The 18,546-nt window shown below is 51.3% G+C and overlaps 1 protein-coding gene and 2 pseudogenes across 1 annotated transcript; 1 reads left to right on the forward strand and 2 right to left on the reverse strand.

Annotated features, from left to right (window-relative positions):
- Positions 1 to 9,008: 9,008 nt before the first annotated feature.
- CACNG5 (calcium voltage-gated channel auxiliary subunit gamma 5) lies at positions 9,009 to 15,338 on the forward strand. Its single transcript, XM_006912284.1, has 5 exons — positions 9,009 to 9,209; positions 10,672 to 10,758; positions 11,289 to 11,429; positions 14,618 to 14,763; positions 15,071 to 15,338. The coding sequence occupies exons 1-5, from the start codon at positions 9,014 to 9,016 to the stop codon at positions 15,326 to 15,328; spliced, it is 828 nt and encodes a 275-aa protein (XP_006912346.1). The 5' UTR covers positions 9,009 to 9,013; the 3' UTR covers positions 15,329 to 15,338.
- LOC112480074 lies at positions 12,223 to 12,341 on the reverse strand (annotated as a pseudogene).
- Positions 15,339 to 17,917: 2,579 nt separating the features above from the next.
- On the reverse strand, positions 17,918 to 18,037 carry LOC112480097 (annotated as a pseudogene).
- Positions 18,038 to 18,546: the final 509 nt, after the last annotated feature.

The following is an 18,546-nucleotide window of genomic DNA, read 5'->3' on the forward strand; positions in this document are numbered from 1 at the left end:
ATCTGGTTCGTCCATCCACCTGAGATACAAAGGCCAAGGAGAAAATAACTTGAAACCTGCAGCCCTCTTAAGCAAGAGGCTGATAACGCTGAGAAAAATTAGGTCAGAGTTTCCTTTGCCGGTCAGGAAATTCCACTTTTCCGAAGCGAGACCATTCCAAGGTGGTGAGCTGAGCCCGCTGCCGAAACCCGCCCCCTGCTGCTGCACAGAACCCGCCTGACAAACCAACGGGAGGCCACATCGCTGGGTTCGAATCCCAGCTCCCCCCACTTCCTATCTGGTGACCTAGGCCAAATGGCTGAACCACCAACCCCCTCATCTATAAAGTGGAGATAATGACCGTGGTTAAGGTTAACTAGTTGCAATCACTACGTGCCAGGTTAGAGCCCCTATTTTAAGCTGGTTATATGTGTTGGTTCGTTTAATCCTCATACCCCTTTGAAGAAGGTACTAATATTACCCATATTTTAATAATAGTGCCTACTGCAAAAGGTTGTTTTGAGGATCAAGTGAATTAATAATATGTGTCAATTGCTTAAGACAGTTTGTGGCACACAGTCCTGGTCCCATGAATATCAGCCTGTCAGCCTGTAGCAACTGGGGACGCAGAAGCACACGGGAGCAGCAGACCCCAAATCAGGATCCTAAAGAGAAACCCATGAGTCTGGCTTTTCCCACAGGCTTTTGCAGCCTGGATCTGATAGATGGCCTTTGTCGCCCAAATTAGATCAAGTCTGAACATCCTTCCTGTCTACCCACATTAAGACGCAGGTAGGAAGTTGTTTTCCATTTCTTGCTGGCTTCTCTCTCGCACCGGGCAGCCGCGGGGGCCTTGATGTTGCAGGCTCAGCAGGCACCGCTGGAGGTGTGAGCGGGAGGAGGCAGCCCCACCAGCCGGCTTCTAATTGCCAACAATTAAAGCTTCACATCACTGAATCATGTAGTTGGCAGCCCCCGTTGCTATCTGCTATCGCATTTAAGTGGAAGCTGAAGGAAGAAGGGACTCTAGAATCCTGCTGCTCCTAAAGGGGATTTTGGTTTCTGCAAATGTTAGAAAATAAAAATCCATTTCTGTCGGGGGTGGGGGTGGGGGTGGGAGGTGCAGCTCCTCGCCTTGTAGAACTGGTGTCAAGGCTGACCGGGACATGTGCTGTTGCATCTCCTCTGTTTCTGGGGTCCCTGATGTGCCCACAGCCAGGGTGTGACTTGGCGGGAGCAGAGGGGCAACGTGTGGTTCACGGCTGATGGCGGGGCTGGGTGTGATGGAAGTCAGGGCAGAAGGACAGACGCTCCAAGGTACAGACATGTCTGCTCAGACTCATAGAGGTATGCAATGGTTTTGTGGTTTATTATTCATTTAGATCTTACATTATATATCTCCTTTGATAGGAATAATTTTTGACATCAAAACCCACCTCTGTGCTGTCGAAGAGAGGTGGCAGAATTTTATTTATTTGTTTGTTTGTTTGTTTATGGGTTAAATGAAAGAGAAGGCCGGTGTCCATAGCTGCCAGGAGGAAGAAATTCACATAGCCTGGGCTTGGGGGCAGGACACAGCTAGGTGTGAATCTAATCTCTTTCACTATGAGTCGGGTGACCGCTATGTCTTCATCCTCAGGTTCCTCTGTGTAAAGAAAGAATCATAATGTGACCTGGCGAGGCAGATATCAGACCGAGAATATGTATTCTCAGTGGATAAACAGGCCCGATAAGTGGCAGCTGGCATACCCTCGCCGTCACTGTCTCTGTTTGCCCTGCTATGATGCTCATACCCTGTGCGCCTTCAACGCGCGTTTGTGCCCAGCCTGCGTTCATAATGCCGGCACGTGAAATAAAATCCGTGGTCGCCATTCCCTGCAGAGCTCCTGAGTCAGTGGCAGTGGCGAGCGCCCTTTACATCATTACGCAGAGCAGTTCAGCTCCTCAAATGAGAAAAACCTACAATCTCTCCAGTCCAAAAGCCTTAGCTGATATGGAGGTGAGAGAGGTGGGGCGGGGGGAGGGGAGGCTGAAATTTGGTAGGTGGGGGATGAATATTCTGTAGGGACCAACTGCTGTGATGAGAGGAGGTTGGCCAGCTGGCTAGAGGTGAGAAAGCCTGGGCCATTTTGCCCCGTCAGAGACCGTTACCCCATTAACTCCGCCCTGCTGTTCACTGCTCTTTGGGTGTCAGCTGGTGTTACTTTCTAATTGCGGCATTGTCCTGAGGTGGCGCAAGGTGGCCCAGGCTTCTTTGATTCCACTTTCATAAATTCTCGCCATAGCCCCTATATGGAGCTAACCTTGTTTTACAGATGAAGAGACTGAGAGAGGTTGGGAGTGGCCGTGTGACCTGCCCAGGATGCGAAATGGGAGAACCGGCATTCCAGTTCAGATTTGCCTGATCCCAAAGCCCAGGTGTCACTCACTCCGCCACGTAGCTGTAAACTCCAGGGATCAGACGGTGACCTTCGGGCCCTCCATCACTAAGTTACACTCTGGGCAATCACACGCGGCATCTATATCATACTTAGGCAGTGAGACGAAGATGCTATTAAATGAGTAATAGTTTTGGTAACTTCTGCATAACAAATTACCTGAAAACCTAAGGAGGTTGCTCATGATTTTGTGGGTCGGGAATTTGAGAAGGGCTCAGCTGGGCAGTTCTTGCTGGGGTTTCTCATGCAGGTGCAGTCAGATGTTGGCTGGGGCTGCAGTCATCCAAAAGCTCCACTGGGCTGGACGTCCAGGATGGCTCCATCCCCTCCCTGGCTGGCAGCTAATGTTGACCATTGGCTAGGAGCATCTGAGTTGTTACCCAGAGCACCTGTGCATGGCCTGCAAAGCCGTGTAAACAACCAGGGGCAATTTTGCCTTCCCAGGGACATTTTTGTTTATTACAACTGGGGTGCTACTAACATCTGGTGGGTAGAGGCAGGGATACTGCTGAACATCCTGCGCTCTGCGTGACAGCCTCCCACAACAAAGAATTATCCAGCCCTAAATATTGATAGGGCCGAGTTTGAGAACCCTTCCCTAAAGCATGGCAATCTCAGAGGAGCTGGATTTCTTACATGGGGGCTGGCTTCCCCAAGGGAGCTCCCAAGAGAACCAGACAGAAAATGTGTCTCCTTTGATGACCCCGCCTCAGACGTTACCCAGCATCATCTCTGTGTAGGCTACTGGTCGAAGCGGTCACAAACCTGCCTACCCTCAAGGGGAGGAGACATGCGTGGAGCTCCCCTCCGCCGACGAGAGGAGTGTCAAGGAATTTATGGTCACTTTTTCAGCACCATAGAATGTAGCGGGAGTCAGCATGATGCGTCAGACCACTGAAGGTTGACCTCTGGCCACCAGCTCAGCCTGCTGCAAGCTGGCCAACTGATGCTGAGGCACCAGACCAGCTGACGGGAGCAGCTGCTGTCACTGTCCAGAACCCTTTCTCCCCGAACCCTTCATCAAGCACTACTGGGGTTTCTGGGAGATCAGAGTGTCTACAATAGACCATCCTTCCACTCTCCCCTTCTCTACAATTAAACCTGCCCATCCTCCCAGAAGTCTTCTAACTGGGCTCCCACTCACACCTGTACCCTCACCTATCTCTAAGCACCTAAGCACCTCATTGCATGTCTATTTATTATTGGCTTGGGCAGGGAAATGTGCCATTAGTGATTTAATCTCCACAAGACATTTCTTCCTAATTGCTAGTCATGGATGATAATTAGCGACTGTTAATTCCTGATAATTAACAAGCTAATACTTAGAGGTAATGGCGCCCGAGTAATCATCTTAAAAGGCTCAATGCTGAGGTGCTTCCTGTGGTCCCTAAGCCCCAAAGGATAACATTGTTTCAGCATCTCTAGCCCAGGAATTGGCTGGGCTAATTTTTTATTGACGAGGGCAATGATTGGAGAATTGACAACTTTATTCTCTAATTTAGTTCTCTCGTCTGGATATAGAAATAATACATTGGGTTTTTTTTGTTTGTTTGTTTGTTTGTTTTTTCTCTCTAATTCAGTTCTCTCGTCTGGATATAGAAATAATACATTGGTTTTTTTTTAGAAGTTTTGTCGAGCACAGGAAAGCATAAAGAAAATTAAATTAGAAATTTTGTCGAGCACAGGAAAGCATAAAGAAAATTAAATATATATAACCTTATTACCTGGAAGCAGCAACCATCAACATTTTTGTTTATTTCTTCCTGGTCTATGAATTTTTTTCACAGTTGAATTCATATAATACATGTGGTTTTGCATCCAACTTAATGCATTTACTATTATAGCTTAAATATCTTCTCTGGTGGTAGCAACTTGTAAAAAATAGCTGCCTTCCCCGTCAGAGAAATGAAATGAATGGTATGGGAAGGGGAAGCAGTCACGTAAAAGCAAAAGCTGGACAAAGCCCTGACCCTGTGGGAATGACACGTTTATTCCAAACAGCTTATCATTTGGTCTCACTGCCAAGCTTATCCTGACCCTGTGGGAATGACACGTTTATTCCAAACCAGTGTCTTCCGGTGGCCCCCAGCCCTGCCTGCACCAACCGAAGACATCGGGTGGGAGAATATGTGTGTTCACACGCAGTCACATGGGAAAAAAGCCCGGAAGGCAATGAACGAAGATGTCACTAATGGTGTCGTTGTCAAGATGGGGCGGAATGGGTAATTTTCATCTTCTGCTTTTGTAATTTTCCATGCAGTCCAGAGAAAGAAAAACACATTGGATTCGCTTTCCAAAGGTGTCCAGTTCACACTTTCATCCCTCCACGGACCTGGCGAGGTCATTCCGCACTGGGCCTTGATTTTCTTATATGTGTTTCGAGGGTAATATTAGTCTTCCCGCCCTAAAACGTGGTTTTCAGAATCAGAAACGCTGAGTCAGAGCGCACCTCCACGAGCCCGGCCACCCCCAGGAGGCAGCCCCGTGGGAGGGAGAAACAGCCCTGATGCAACCCTTGGCCGTTTGCAAAGACAGTCTTCCAAGTATTGTGTCACATACGTTTCTGGATTCCCTAGCGACCTGCTTTGGCGTGTCTTTACCCAGCACTTCTGTATCTGTGTATTTCTTCAGTGGGGAGATGGTGTCGCCAGCGCACAGATTTTGGAATTAGACCTAGGTTTAAATCCAGTCTGTCACCCACCTGTGACGTCTTACTTAACATCTCTGAGCCTCAGTGTCTCCATCTACAAAATGGGGCTAATACTACTTCTTACTTATGGGGAGGTCCTGATGAGCTACTACTGTACAATCAGCGGCTTTTCCGTATTCAACGAAATTTATCTATAAATAACTATGACTTCATAATAGAAGCATATACAATTGTGTAATGAATAAGATTGTTATTTTTCACTCTGTACAGAGTTCCATAAATTTGTCACCTCGTCCGGAAGGGGACTTTGCCCTTTTCCCAAGCTTACTCCAGGCTCGAAGCTCTGCTTTTGTAGAGTTCGACAGGTCAGATCAGCTTCGGTTTCTTCTTTTCTATCTTGCATTTGTGGATTCAGATCCAATCTCCTTTCCACTTTCATCTTTCCAAACCTCCAAGACCCGAATCTTTTTGGTCTCACTGCCAAGCTTATCATTGAGATTGGCTGTTCCGCTCCGGCCAGGTACCAGCTATCATATTTCAAAGCCCCGATCTGTCTGCCTTGCAAGAACAGGAGTTTATTTGCCTATTGTTCCTTCATAGTAATTCCTTACATCAGAATCGTGCTTTAGAATTTTCAATGCGCTGTCAGACCGCTGTTGTGTTCAATCACCCAGCAGTTTTGTGCAGCGGGCAGGGCAGGCCTTATTATTCTTCATAGAAGGCAGCCTCGTACCCAAAGTGGGTTTCATGGAACAAGTTACCATTTTGTAGACAGATAAGTTTGGAAAACAGTGGAATGAGCAAAACTAAACAGGCTTTTCATACCTTTAACATATTAATGTGCAATGAGATTCTCCAAGACCTAAATGCAGTGCTTCCCAAGCTTTTTTTTTTCACCAGCTCTTTTTTGCTAGAATATTCCAAGGAAGTTTTGCTCCTGGAACCCACTTTGGGAAACACTCACAGGGGTGGCATGAGAAGGGTCTTGAGAATGAAGCAGGATGAAGTTCAAACGCAGGCGCCACCACTTGCTACCGGCGTGATCTTGGGCAAGTTTTTTAATTTCTGCGATCCTTCATTTGCTCCCCTGTGAAACGAGGGTGGTAACAGAGTTGTAAGCGTTTAAATCGACAGTAGAGTGCTTAGCAGAACGCCTAGCAATGGTAAACCTTCGATATACTTTAGCTTTATGGTTGGTCTCTTCCTCTCTGTTACCTGGGAGAAGAGTGGGCCTCAGAAAGGTATATTTGCCAACGTTACACAGCTATTTAGTGACAGGGTTGAGTGTGCAGTCTGGGTTTCCTGCCTCTCGAGACTGCCACACATGGGGCTGTCATCCAGGCATCTCGTGCCTTCATTCCCCTCTCCTGCCCTTATTCCCACCAAACAGCTTTGGGGTTCTAATTCCATTCTCTCTGGCAGAAGCTGGGGTTCCGGGAGCCTCAAATGTAAGTGAAAAAACTTAGCAAACCCCCGTTAAAATGTTAATTATCAACCGCACATTACTGCCCGCCCCACCAAGCCATGCAGCAGTGTTTCTGGGGCCCCTCGAGGCAGCCTGCCTGTCGCCCCACCACCCCTCCTCAGGACCCAGGTTCCACCTGTCATGATGCTGCCCCACCCCTGTGTCATAGTCCTGCTGCTGATCTTGCATGTTTTTCCAGCTCGCGAACTCTTCAAGCCACAGTGCCTCCGATTCTTTTGCCTCTTCCGCAGCGAGCACTGTGCTCCACTCATAGGAGGCGCTTTATTGCATCCTTGCAACCCAATCAGGAAGCCAAGCCGTCCTGCTCCGCCTCCCACCCCGTCGTGTGAAGAACGACTTGGCTTGGTGGAGAGAGCAGTCTGTTTGGCATTTCATTTTCCCCCTCTTTGTCAAAGCCACCTCAGGAGGGAGTGGCTTAGATTAAACCCCCATGCTCTCCTGCCTTGCATAGGGCGCCTCTGCTCCCACGGGCTGCCACGCGCCTCCGGGAAGCTAGCGTGGGGCTCATTCTGTAGGTCCATCAACTCGCTCGTGGTCAGCAGATAGGGCAGGGCTGGTGATACGGAATGAGGGCCAAGATGTCCTCCCTCCTCCTTGCAGAGAGCACCCATGTTCCTTCCCTCTCCCCTCTCTCCCCTCTCCTACAGTGCGCTCAGACTCCATAGAAAATCAAGCCTCCAGACTTGAGTGTGGCTTCTCTCCCTTTTCTGCTGACTCAGCCGGGATACACTTGTGCCTCAGCTGAGATATGTTGCCATACCCTATGTAGGGCTCCTGAGTCACCACCAGGGCCCTGAGCTTGGTGACCCCACCTCCCCACCATTGGTGCTATGACACCTGACTCTTAACTCTTAACACCCTGTTTCAAAATTTCTGGTTTTGCATGATTGCAAGGGTTGACATCTTGGCAATGTTGCAAGCATGACTGGCTTAGGCAAGACACATTGAGGTGCCCAGGCCCCACCCTCTTCTAGAGGTGTCTCTGTCTGCCCCCTTCAGTCCCACTGGGTGACCCTCCTCTGGGCTCTCATCACATCCTGGGCTTCCCTGTCATAGTAGGTACTACACTGTAGTGTAGTCACCTGTGTGCTTAGCACAGTGTTCCTCAGACTTTAGCAGGTATACAACTCTCCACATTGCAGTGCAGATTCAGATTTGGAAATCTGGAGGGCCCTGAGATGCTGCATTTTGGACAAGCTCCCAGGTGATCCGTGGTTCACACTCTGAGCACAAAAATCAATAGTTCTGAACTTGGGCTGCACATTAGATCACTGGGATCGCTTAAAAAATATCATTAGCTCCATTTGAGCCCAGTTGCACCAAAATCTTTCAGAGTGGCACCCAGGCACTCTGAAACTCTGGGGACTTTTAGGCGCTCCTTTGGGGACGCTAGACTGCAGCCAGAGTTCAGAGCCCTGAGCTGGGCTGCGGGATCTGTGGGGGCCGACATCCCTCTGCCTCATCTCTCACGTTTTCTCAGGTCCAAGCCCAATGCCTGGCCCCGGCAGGTATCAACAGGTGTGCTCGTGGCTCACCCCGCATAGACTCTTGGCTTCTCTCTGGCTGGTTCAGCACTGGCTCCTGCCAATACTGTGTGCTGAGCAGGCAAGAGTCAGACGGTTTCTGATTAGGTGGCTTTAGGAGGCCCGTTGAACTTAGACTGTGGCGAGGCTTCTTTACTTGTGTTGACCTAGAACTACAACTGATTGGAGTCCATGAGGAAGACACCTCCCCAAGACACCCTCTTCTGCCTTCAGCCTCCTCCCAAGGCTGCTGCCAATCCCTTGACTGGATCCTGCAGCTCTCTGCGGGGTGCACTTGAACCTCAGAGTCCTTCTCAATACCAAGAAGCCCACCAGCAGAGCTCACTCCTCCATCCCTCCTCCCTGCTCCCCGAGGTCTTGGGCAGAGACCTACCGCAGTCTCCATCAAGCTGCATGTTAATTGCCTTTGTTCTTCTAGGCAGGAAGCCTTCAAGGTCAAGTATAGTGTCACGTTCAGTGTTCATCTTTTTCTCTCATGTTGAGCACAATGAGCTACTGGATGAACGAATGAATGAATGAATGAATGAACGAATTACTGGATGAACGAACGAATGAATGAATGAATGAATGAACGAATAGCATTATCCAGCAAGGGAACTGCAGAGGGTGGGAGTGGCCTGTCAGAAAAGGGAAGCGTTATCCAGCAAGGGGACTGCAGAGGGTGGGAGTGGCCTGTCAGAAAAGGGAGAAGAGGATGGCACCCATATCTCAATGGCCTGGCGTCCAGGGAGCTGCCCGTCGGTCTTTATTCATTAGTTTAGCCAAGTGGGGTTCACTTTAGTTACCTCCCAAGGCCCCTCATCTTGTCTTCCAGGAGCCGTGGCTGCTGCCTCCCGCTCACCCTCTCTCCTGCCCCCAGAGCCCCTTCTTGTCGGTGGGACTCGGCCGCAGGCCGCCCACTTGGCCGTCTGGGGAGATGAGTGCCTGCGGGAGGAAGGCCCTGACCCTGCTGAGCAGCGTCTTTGCCGTCTGCGGCCTGGGCCTCCTGGGCATCGCCGTCAGCACCGACTACTGGCTGTACCTGGAGGAGGGCGTGGTCCTGCCCCAGAACCAGAGCACAGAGATCAAGATGTCCCTGCACTCCGGCCTGTGGCGTGTCTGCTTCCTGGCAGGTAAGGGCACCCGGGGGTGTGGGCAGCCCCGCCCTGGAGAGAGGAGCAGCCCCTCCCCTGGGAAAATCTGTCCAAGAGCCCGCCCCTGACCCTTGGGAAGAGACACCCCTGCTGGAAGGACCTAGTTCCCCACGACAGTCCTCATCGGGTCTGGGCAGTGCTCCCTGCAGCGACCAGGACCCTTTGCAAACTCGAGCTCTGACTGGTGGTGTCCATTTGAGCAAGTCTCATCGTTCAAGGACCTGGGTCTCCCACCTGAGCGAAAAAGATAACCACACCTTCCCCACACTCCGTCTTCCAGGCTGAGGGAGGCGGATGGCGGGCAGGGCCGAAAGTGCCCCGTGCACCTTAGCTCACTGCCTCCGTGATCTCACCGCCTGCCCACAGCACTGCAAGGCCGGACTTGTTATTATTGCCACCTTTCAAATGAGGAAATTAAGATTCAGGGAGGTGCGTCTCCTTGACTCAGCATCGCTTACATCCACTAGCTTACAGGGTGGGCAAAACTTAGTCGTTTCCTATTCCTAGGTCCATGAAATGGCGAAGAGAAAACTCAGGTGCAGCTCTTCCCAGCTCTGCAGGATGGGGCAGCTTTTGATCCCACCTGCCTGGGCCTCCCACCAGCTTGCTAGGGCTTCTCTGGAGCCCTTGGAGCTGCCGCTGTAGGCACTCTGTCCTTTATTCCTGTGTCATGGCCCAGGACCAGCCTGCACAGAAAGAGCATCTCCATATCCCGCGAGACTAGCCATAAGCCTCAGCTGGCCAAAGCTGTCACAGTCTGGTCACTGGGTCTTTCTTGAATGGCCCTGGAAGCTAAGCGTGCACTGAGCAGAGGGATCGTTTGGTCCTCCCAGCTTCATGATAGGGCTTTGGGGGATGGGCATGGTGGCTGGCACCTGCCAGTATTTAGCAGGGAGGACACCTCAAGGCCTGGCCTCCCAACGACTTGTGTCTGCTTTGGGAACGGCATCTAACACCGACCTCACCCCCCGCCGCCCTAGACCATGAGACATCAGTATCTGCTTAAATCTGAAACAAAGTTTGGAGTCATGAGGATCTGGCTTCCAAAGTGGTTGACAAGGCTTTTGGGGTTCTGCTCCATGACACTCACACTGGGGAACCTAAGCCAGGCATGTGCCAAGTCTGTCCCAAAGACGGCCACCAGGGGTTTGAGTCAGCCTGCGTGTGCAGCGCCGACCGCGTTTCATGCGACTGGCTTGCCTGGGCCCATGTTCACTCAGTGCTGCTTCTCCAGGAGCGATGCAATGTCAGGACATGTTCCACCCCTGCTGTGGGCCACCAGCCGGGGACAGGACCCCCTAGGGTGTGCACCAGCCCAGGTGCAAATATGCCATATGTCAAAGGTCCTGGAAGCATTCGGAAATACCATTTGAATATACGAACTTCAAATCCACATTCCAGAAGGACTTTACCTAATTCCTGCTCACGCTTGTCTTCACAGGTGAGGAGCGCGGACGCTGCTTCACCATAGAGTATGTGATGCCTATGAACTCTCAGCTGACGTCCGAGTCCACGGTCAACGTTCTAAGTAGGTGCCTCACACGTTCCGACCTGGGCCACTGGCTGGACAGAGCAGAGCAGCATAGAGGGCAGAGTCAGTGTGACCAGCTTGCTTCTCAGGAGCTAATGTCCTTAGACTCCGATGGTGGTGCTGGCTCGAGCTCGCCAGAACTTGCTCTGCCGATTATTTGTCCAGTGTTTGGTGACAGGTTGCTGGAGTCTCCCAGTCTTGTGACCCAGACAAGTGAGAGGGCACCCAAATCCACAGCACGAGTCGGTTCGGGCTGCCATCACGAATGCCACAGACTAGGAAGCTTATAAACAACAAACCTATTTCTCTCAGCCCAAGAGGCTAGAAGTCCAAGATCAAGGCACTGGCGGACTCAGTGTTCGGTGAGGGCCCCAGGCCACCCAGAGAGGGGATGGAGCCCAGGGAGCTCATGCAGGGTGTGGCTTTGGTGACCAAATGGTAGACACTGCCAGGATCACTCGACTCAGGAGGGCGAGCAGTGAGCAAGGCCCCTGGAGAATGACAGCACCTTGTGTCCCCTCAATTAGAAATGATCCGCTCGGCCACACCCTTCCCTCTGGTCAGCCTCTTCTTCATGTTCATCGGGTTTATCCTGAGCAACATCGGGCACATCCGACCCCACAGGACAATACTGGCCTTTGTCTCTGGCATCTTTTTCATCCTCTCAGGTCAGTGCTGTTGTTTTCGTGACCTCTGTACTTTTGACATTTGACTCCTAGACATCTCTGCCCTGGGAAGTCCCGGTCATGGCTGGGGGCCAGCCCCCAGCACCAGCCCAGCTGAGTCAGTCATATCCAGGCACAGTAGGAGCTGGAGGGAGACTTCTGATGACCCCTCCACATCCCCTGGGCTCTCCCAGCTCCCTTCGGCACGGGCCTGTCTTCCTCGACTGACACCAGGTTGTACTTTGTCACGCTATCTACCAGGCCTTATTCTGGCACTGGCATCACTGTCCACTAAAGGTCAGTGTAATGGGATTTACAAACAGGTAGACAGGCAATATGAACATAGCATGAAAGGGGTGATGACAGCGGTCAGCAAAGACTCTGGGGCCCACGAGCAGTGGTTGAAACGCAGACTGAGGGCTGGTCAGGGGAGGGTACCAGGAGGAAGCGAGATGAAGCGTGAGCAGGAATTAGGTAAAGAGGTAGAGACGGGGGGTGGGGCGGGATCCTGGAGGAAAGAGAGGTTGAAGCGCTGGAGTAGGTATGTGGAATTGTTACTCACGTGGCAGAGGAGCGAGGAGGAACGTGCTGGGAGGCGAGACTGGGGAAGGCATCTGAGGCCACCTTACGGATTGTGGACTTTGTAAGAAGCCGCAGAAGGATTTTAAGCCAAGGAATGACAGGACCAGATTTGGATTTTACTTTATTTATTGTTTTATTTATTTTTAGGCAAGGCAAGCTCACAGATTGCAAGGACCTTGTCAGCTTACAATCCCTTATTTTTTTTATTTTTTTACACCTGTAGCACCTGGTCTTCCTAGGTGGTCTCCCATCCAAGTCCTAACCAGGCCCGACCCTGCTTAGCTTCCGAGATCAGACGGGATCGGGCTTGTTCAGGTTGGCATGGCCATAGACCAGATTTGGATTTTAGAATAAGTCCTCTGAGAATGGAAGGAGGAAGGAAAGCAAAACAGGAGGCAGAGAGACCAGGCAAGAGGCTATTTCAGTTTTACAGGAGAAAGGTGACGATGGCTCAAACCGAGGGGTGATAGTAGAGAAGAGAGAAATGAGAGGGTTCAGGGACACTTGGGAGGCAAACTCGAAAGGACCAGGACCAGGCTTTCAAGAGAGGAGTCGAGGGTGAGTGTCAGGTTCTTGCTTGGGCACTGGGTGGATGGTGCAGTGCATCGCTGATCCAGGGAATCAGGAAAAGGAGCGGATTTGGAGCAAAGATCCTGAGTTTAGCGTAGGAAATGCTGAGTTTGGGGCGTCCATGTAACACCTGGGAGGAGGTGTCCAGAAGGCTGAGTCTGGGGCTCAGACTTGGACCAAAGATAGAGATTTGGGAACTATCAGCCTAGGGGATGGGAGAAAGAATCATGGCTGTGGCCGAGGTTACTAACAGGTAGTGTGTAGAGCGAGAAGGGAAGAAAATGTGGTTTAAAAAAAAGTAGGCTTTTCTCCCCTCCAAGGTGACCTGCGCATTTTCGCGAGGACTTTTTCTTTTGGAAATAAGAAGGAGTGACTCTTAGGGCATGTGTTTTAGGTGCCCTGGAGCCCTAGATGTGTTGATAAGGGAGGGGCCAGGGAGGAGCTGCTCAGCCGGAAGACGGGTAGAAGGATGGCTTAATAATGGACGGGCGGATAGATGGATGGACAGAGAGGAGGATAAACGGCTGTTGGACACCAGACATTCTGCTCGCTACCTGAGTCCCAAGGCACTTTAGTTTCCTTTTCCAAACACTTTCTTATCAATACAGCTTGGGAGCCAGGTGGCGATCAGAATGCCTGATGCCAAAGAACTTCTCGTGCTTTCTCTTTTCATCCATCCATCCACCATCCACCATCCATCCACCATCCATCCATCCATCTATCCATCCAACCATCTTTTCTTCCATCTGTCAGGCCATCTTTTTAATCCACTCACCCACCCATCTTCCGTCCACTCTTCCAGCTGTTAATCCATTCATCTACCCCTCCATCCATCAATCCAACAAATATTTATTGAGCGCTTGGAGCATCCTCAGCACCACCTTGCCCCCACGCGGTGATATTCCCACCGAGTCCAAGAGGCACGAACCTGGGGTTAAGCTCCTTATCCTTCTATGAACTTCATAATAGTCAAGGCTCTGCAGTAGCGTGGAGGCACCTGAGGTTTTTCAGCCAGAAGCTACGGGATCAGAGATCTCAGACTGAACGAGGCCACTTGAAGTCATTTCAGTGACAGCAATAGACAGTGTCCACTGGGCCAGCAGTGATGCAAGCTCCATCGGGATTACGATGGCTCAGGAGGTATCTGGACAATAGACAGTGTCCACTGGGCCAGCAGTGATGCAAACATGAGTTAAGTGCTGAGGAAGACTTGAATCAAATCTATTTTCCTTTAACTTTCATCTTTCAAGATGCCCTAGTTTAATCATGTGAATGGAATTAAACTTGAACAGCTCAAAGCGCAGTAATTAATTATGTCCTGATTCAATTACAGTCTCTAATTGACGAGACTGATGCCTGAGGCAGTCATTTGCATAATGGCAGTAGGAGTTTGGGCCCCACTGGGCCCCACTGATTTAACGCATGCCAGGATCTGGACAGACTCTCCTTACCTCTCCTGCCTAATGATCTCAAAAGGGCCACGGCCAGTGGTCAGGTGGGCAACACAGACCATGGCTCGCTTGGTCTCCACAATGATATCACTCCCCACCGCTGGAGCCAGGGGTCGGAGGCCTGGCTGCTCCTGCCGAGGGAACCTATTTTGGTCCTTATTTTAGCAAAAGCCACTTACTAGCTCACATTAGCACACCTGGGGACCTTTTGAGATATACAATGCCAGGGCCCCAGCCCACAGGTGACTCAGAATGTCTGGGGTGGGGTCCAGTCAGGTGGTGTCAGGATCCTGGGTCCAGTCAGGTACTTCTGACAGGTGAGTCTACTGGGCAGGTGAGGTGAGCTCCATCGGGGTTACGATGGCTCAGGAGGTATCTGGACAGGGAGCTTTTTTACCTGCAACTATCTGCTTCCTAGAAGGATAAAAGTCTAAACAGGGTCTTCAGAAGGAGAGCACCTGCTCTCCGAAATGAGTGCATTGTCACCTCAAGGCCGGTGGCTTTCTTCCTGAACCCCAAGGGGAGGTGCAAGCCCCGTCCGCGAACTCCCCAGGCCTCCTCTCTGAGCAGCCCCTGCCCTCCACTCAGGCCTCTCTCTCGTGGTGGGCCTGGTGCTCTACATCTCCAGCATCAACGACGAGATGCTCAACAGGACCAAGGATGCAGAGACCTATTTCAACTACAAGTACGGGTGGTCGTTTGCCTTCGCTGCCATCTCCTTCCTCTTAACGGAGGTAAGGCCCTTCCGACCGGCTGGGTGTGGAGCAGGGTGCTGCCCAGCGTGCTGCCTGGGCTGAGAGGGAGGAGGACACCGTACACCCATCCCAGACCCACCCACTCTACGGCCCTTCATCCCCAGAAGGTGTCACTCTCTTACCTTCCCGTGAGTGCTCCATCCGGGATGTCCTAGGGCCCTGCTCCTGCCCTGGAGTCCACTTCGCTCTCCACTCCAGGGGCTCTCGTGGCTGTGTCCTATGCAGACCCAGCTGGGAGCAAGGCCAGGCCCCCAGCAGTGAGCTCTCTGCTTTCTCCTCACTGTAGAGTGCTGGGGTGATGTCCGTGTACTTGTTCATGAAGAGGTACACCGCCGAGGACATGTACAGGCCTCACCCCGGCTTTTACCGCCCACGTCTGAGCAACTGCTCCGACTACTCGGGCCAGTTCCTGCACCCAGATGCCTGGGTCCGGGGCCGCAGCCCGTCCGACATCTCCAGCGACGCCTCCCTGCAGATGAACAGCAACTACCCAGCTTTGCTCAAGTGCCCCGACTATGACCAGATGTCATCCTCCCCGTGCTGAGCCTCGCCCGGACTGGACAGTCAGACAGCCTCTCCCGAGCCCCCTGCTGGCCTGTGAGTCCCAGACCCGTGGCTGATGGACCAAGATGCCCCCCTGCGTCACTGTTGTCACTTGGCCCCTGTTGTCTCCCTGCTTTCCCCAGAGTTATCTCTAACTGCCCCAAGTTGGTGTCAGGAACCTGGAGCCAGCGGGCAAGCTGATTGGCTGAGAGCATGGGTGTAGCCCCACCTCTTGAGTGCCAGTCATTCCTTCAGCTCTCCCCTTTCCTGGGAGCGGTGATGTTCCAGCTATGTATTCATCTCTGCACACCCAAGTTCACGGACCCAGGCCCAGGCCAGCTCTGAGATGCCACGTTCCTTCCCCAGACCCAGCTGGACTTGAGCGCTTGCCAACTGGTCTGGCCCTCACACTCACGATCCGAGCAATCAGACCAAAAGGGGGCCGATAGGGAGGTCTGGCAGGTTCAGAATTGTCAAGCAGTGCTCCTCGTGAAATCTTTTATCCTTTTCGTTACCCGCATCCCTCTACAACACACCCGTCTGTGTTCTCCACCTTCCCCTCTGCCCCACAGGCTATGACTCTTTCTCCTTCTCCCACCAGAATTCAGCTGCCCTGCCTCAGTCCAGGTCTGAGGTCCCTCTTCTCTGATGAAGTCACAAAGAGGTGTTAATGGCTGATGATGTCTTAATGTGTAAGGCCCCCCGATATCCTATTTAACAGGGGTCTTTAATGCCTTAACCCAAAGAAGTGACGTTGACAACAAGAATTCCAGAGTCTGGCTGGTCTGAGTTAGTATTCCCCTGCACTGTTCAGACCCTTGAGATACTGACCCTGCTCACAGGGGCAACATTTCCGGTCCAAGGCCCTAGAATCTAATTATGTAGACAGATGTCTATCCCACCTAAACAGAAGGTATCTTTCAAAGAGGCTGCCTGGGATTTGGAGCTGGATTTGCTGACACCTGGTGCAGTTAGAGTCTAAACGAGCCAGACTGGGAATGATCTGGCTGTTCTCCTAAAGATGCCCGTGAACTCTGCGGTGGGTGGGGAGGCCGATTTAATCCTAATATAGGGCAGTGTCTGCTTTCTGGGTATGGGACATATGTGGGCACATAGATGCCCCCAGAAAATGAGGCAGCGTGATGCACATTTTCCTCGTAGGAAACCTGAGCTGGGAGGCACACGGCACTTTCCACGAAGGCTGCTGGGCAGAAAACAGTGGAGGGGCCCTGCAGGACGCGAACCCCTCAGTTCTCCCGGTGGCTTCTCCCCCTGTGCCATTTTGGGTTCGAGGTCTCGCCTAGCGGAACGCCAGGCTCTCTGCTGCGTATTTTTGTCACGCAGCCTTTCTTTCTGTCTCCTTTCTCTCTTTAAGACAGCATCGCGTTCCGGGTGCACAAAGCCACAGCAGGCAACCTGTGGGCTCTGGAAAGTCGTGCAGAAAACCACACATGTGGCACTGGCAGCCTTCAGAAGGGCAGTGTATTTGTTTCCTCAGGCTGCCATTCAAAATGCCACAGGCCGAGCGGCTTAAACACCAGACATTTCTCTCCCCACGGTTCTGGATGCTAGAAGTCCGAGATCAAGGTGTCAGCAGATCTGGTTTCTTCTAAGACCTCCCCTTGGCTTGCAGATGGCCATCTTCTCGACGTGTCCTCGTGTAGTCTTTTCTCTATGCGTGTGCACGCCCCGCCCCCCGGTGTGCAAATTCCCTCTTATGAAATTCCCCCAACTCTAACGGTTCAGCCTCATGTAGAAAACTCCAGGTCGCCCTCATATGTGGCTTTCCAACCCCGGCCTGCAAACCAGTAGCAAATGTGAACCCCCAACTTTCCACTCCATCGACACCTGCAATGACTGTCGTACTATTTGGTTACTGTTTACAGAATAATCCGCGTTCTCCCCACAGCCAAGGAATCGGCGAGGGTACTTGGAGACCACCAGGTGGCTTTTCCAACCCGGGCAGCTATTTCGATGTGCTCTACTCCAGTTTCTGTCGGTGTAATTAGCTCCTAGGAGGCACTTTTCTCTCCCTAAAATCTTTCCCTGTTACTGTGCTAGGCTTGTTTTGATTCACATGGAAAAAAAAAAAAAGAATTCACTCTTCAACATAAGTGGGTTGTTGACTGTGACATCATTAGGACGGGTCTTTATTGGCCTTTATTGGCCTGGACGCTGAACTGCTAAATCAGACAGCTCTTACCCTGGGAACACGCAGTTGACACTCACCTTGGGAACGGGTTCTTGTTCATCGTCCTCCCTCACGAGGGATGTGTGAACGTGTCAATAACTGTGCAACCATCACAGTTTCCTTTCCGTCTAGAAATTAATCTTAGAACTGGACCCTACATGCAGCCTCTCCACAATCTAAAGATTTTTATCAAATAGTACAGTGTATAAATGCAACTCAGATGTTATGATTTAGGGCCCCTTTGCCAGTACACTTTTTAATCTTTTGTTTCCTCAAGTGTTTAAAAAAATATACTGATGAGCTCTTTTAATTTTTTTTTTAGACAAGGCAACCCTTCGGTTGACCTCACAGATTGCAAGGACCTTGTCAGCTTACAATCCCTTATTTTTTTATTTTTTACACTTACAGCACCTGGTCTTTCTAGGTGGTCTCCCATCCAAGTACTAACCAGGCCCGACCCTGCTCAGCTTCGCGAGATCAGATGGGATCGGGCTTCTTCAGGGTGGCGTGGCCGTAGACTGATGAGCTCCTTTATTTTCACCCTCAAAAAGTGGGAGAGAGAGAGACTAACACACCGAAGTCCAGCGAGTTATGGAATAAAACCGCTCTGGGTTACCAACCATAGGGACGTTGGTTCCCGCGCACCTGGAACTCGCTGCCCTCCTTCTTGTCCCAGGGGCGAGTCAGTGATGCCTCCCCCCAGGACCGCCAGACGGCCTTCAAAGAAACGGTCTGTTATCAGGGCTGTGCATGGAATTGAGAGGAGGAGTTAGGGACAAATCTACATGTGTCACCGGCTTATCAGTGATGTTCCAGAGGACCAAGTGTGGGTAGAGCCCCCTCCTTAATGTTTGGATGACTCTCCTTTCTCCCTAAATAAAAGCGGTGTATTGAAGCTCTCCAGAGAAACAGAACCCACAGGATGCATAGAGAGAGGTTTATTTTAAGGAACTGGCTCACCTGATGTGGGAGGTTTGATGAGTTCAAAATCTGATGGAGGAAGCTAACAGGCCGGAGACTAGGGAAAG

Source organism: Pteropus alecto, unplaced genomic scaffold (genome assembly GCF_000325575.1).
Source record: "Pteropus alecto unplaced genomic scaffold, ASM32557v1 scaffold134, whole genome shotgun sequence".
In the NCBI taxonomy this organism is placed as follows: domain Eukaryota; kingdom Metazoa; phylum Chordata; class Mammalia; order Chiroptera; family Pteropodidae; genus Pteropus; species Pteropus alecto.

Excerpts from the sequence above, each read along its gene's own strand:
- CACNG5 (XM_006912284.1), top strand. The coding sequence starts at position 9,014 with ATGAGTGCCTGCGGGAGGAAGGCCCTGACCCTGCTGAGCAGCGTCTTT. Across the intron at positions 9,210-10,671 it reads GCGTGTCTGCTTCCTGGCAG|GTGAGGAGCGCGGACGCTGC; the intron begins GTAAGGGCACCC and ends TTGTCTTCACAG. Across the intron at positions 10,759-11,288 it reads GTCCACGGTCAACGTTCTAA|AAATGATCCGCTCGGCCACA; the intron begins GTAGGTGCCTCA and ends CCCCTCAATTAG.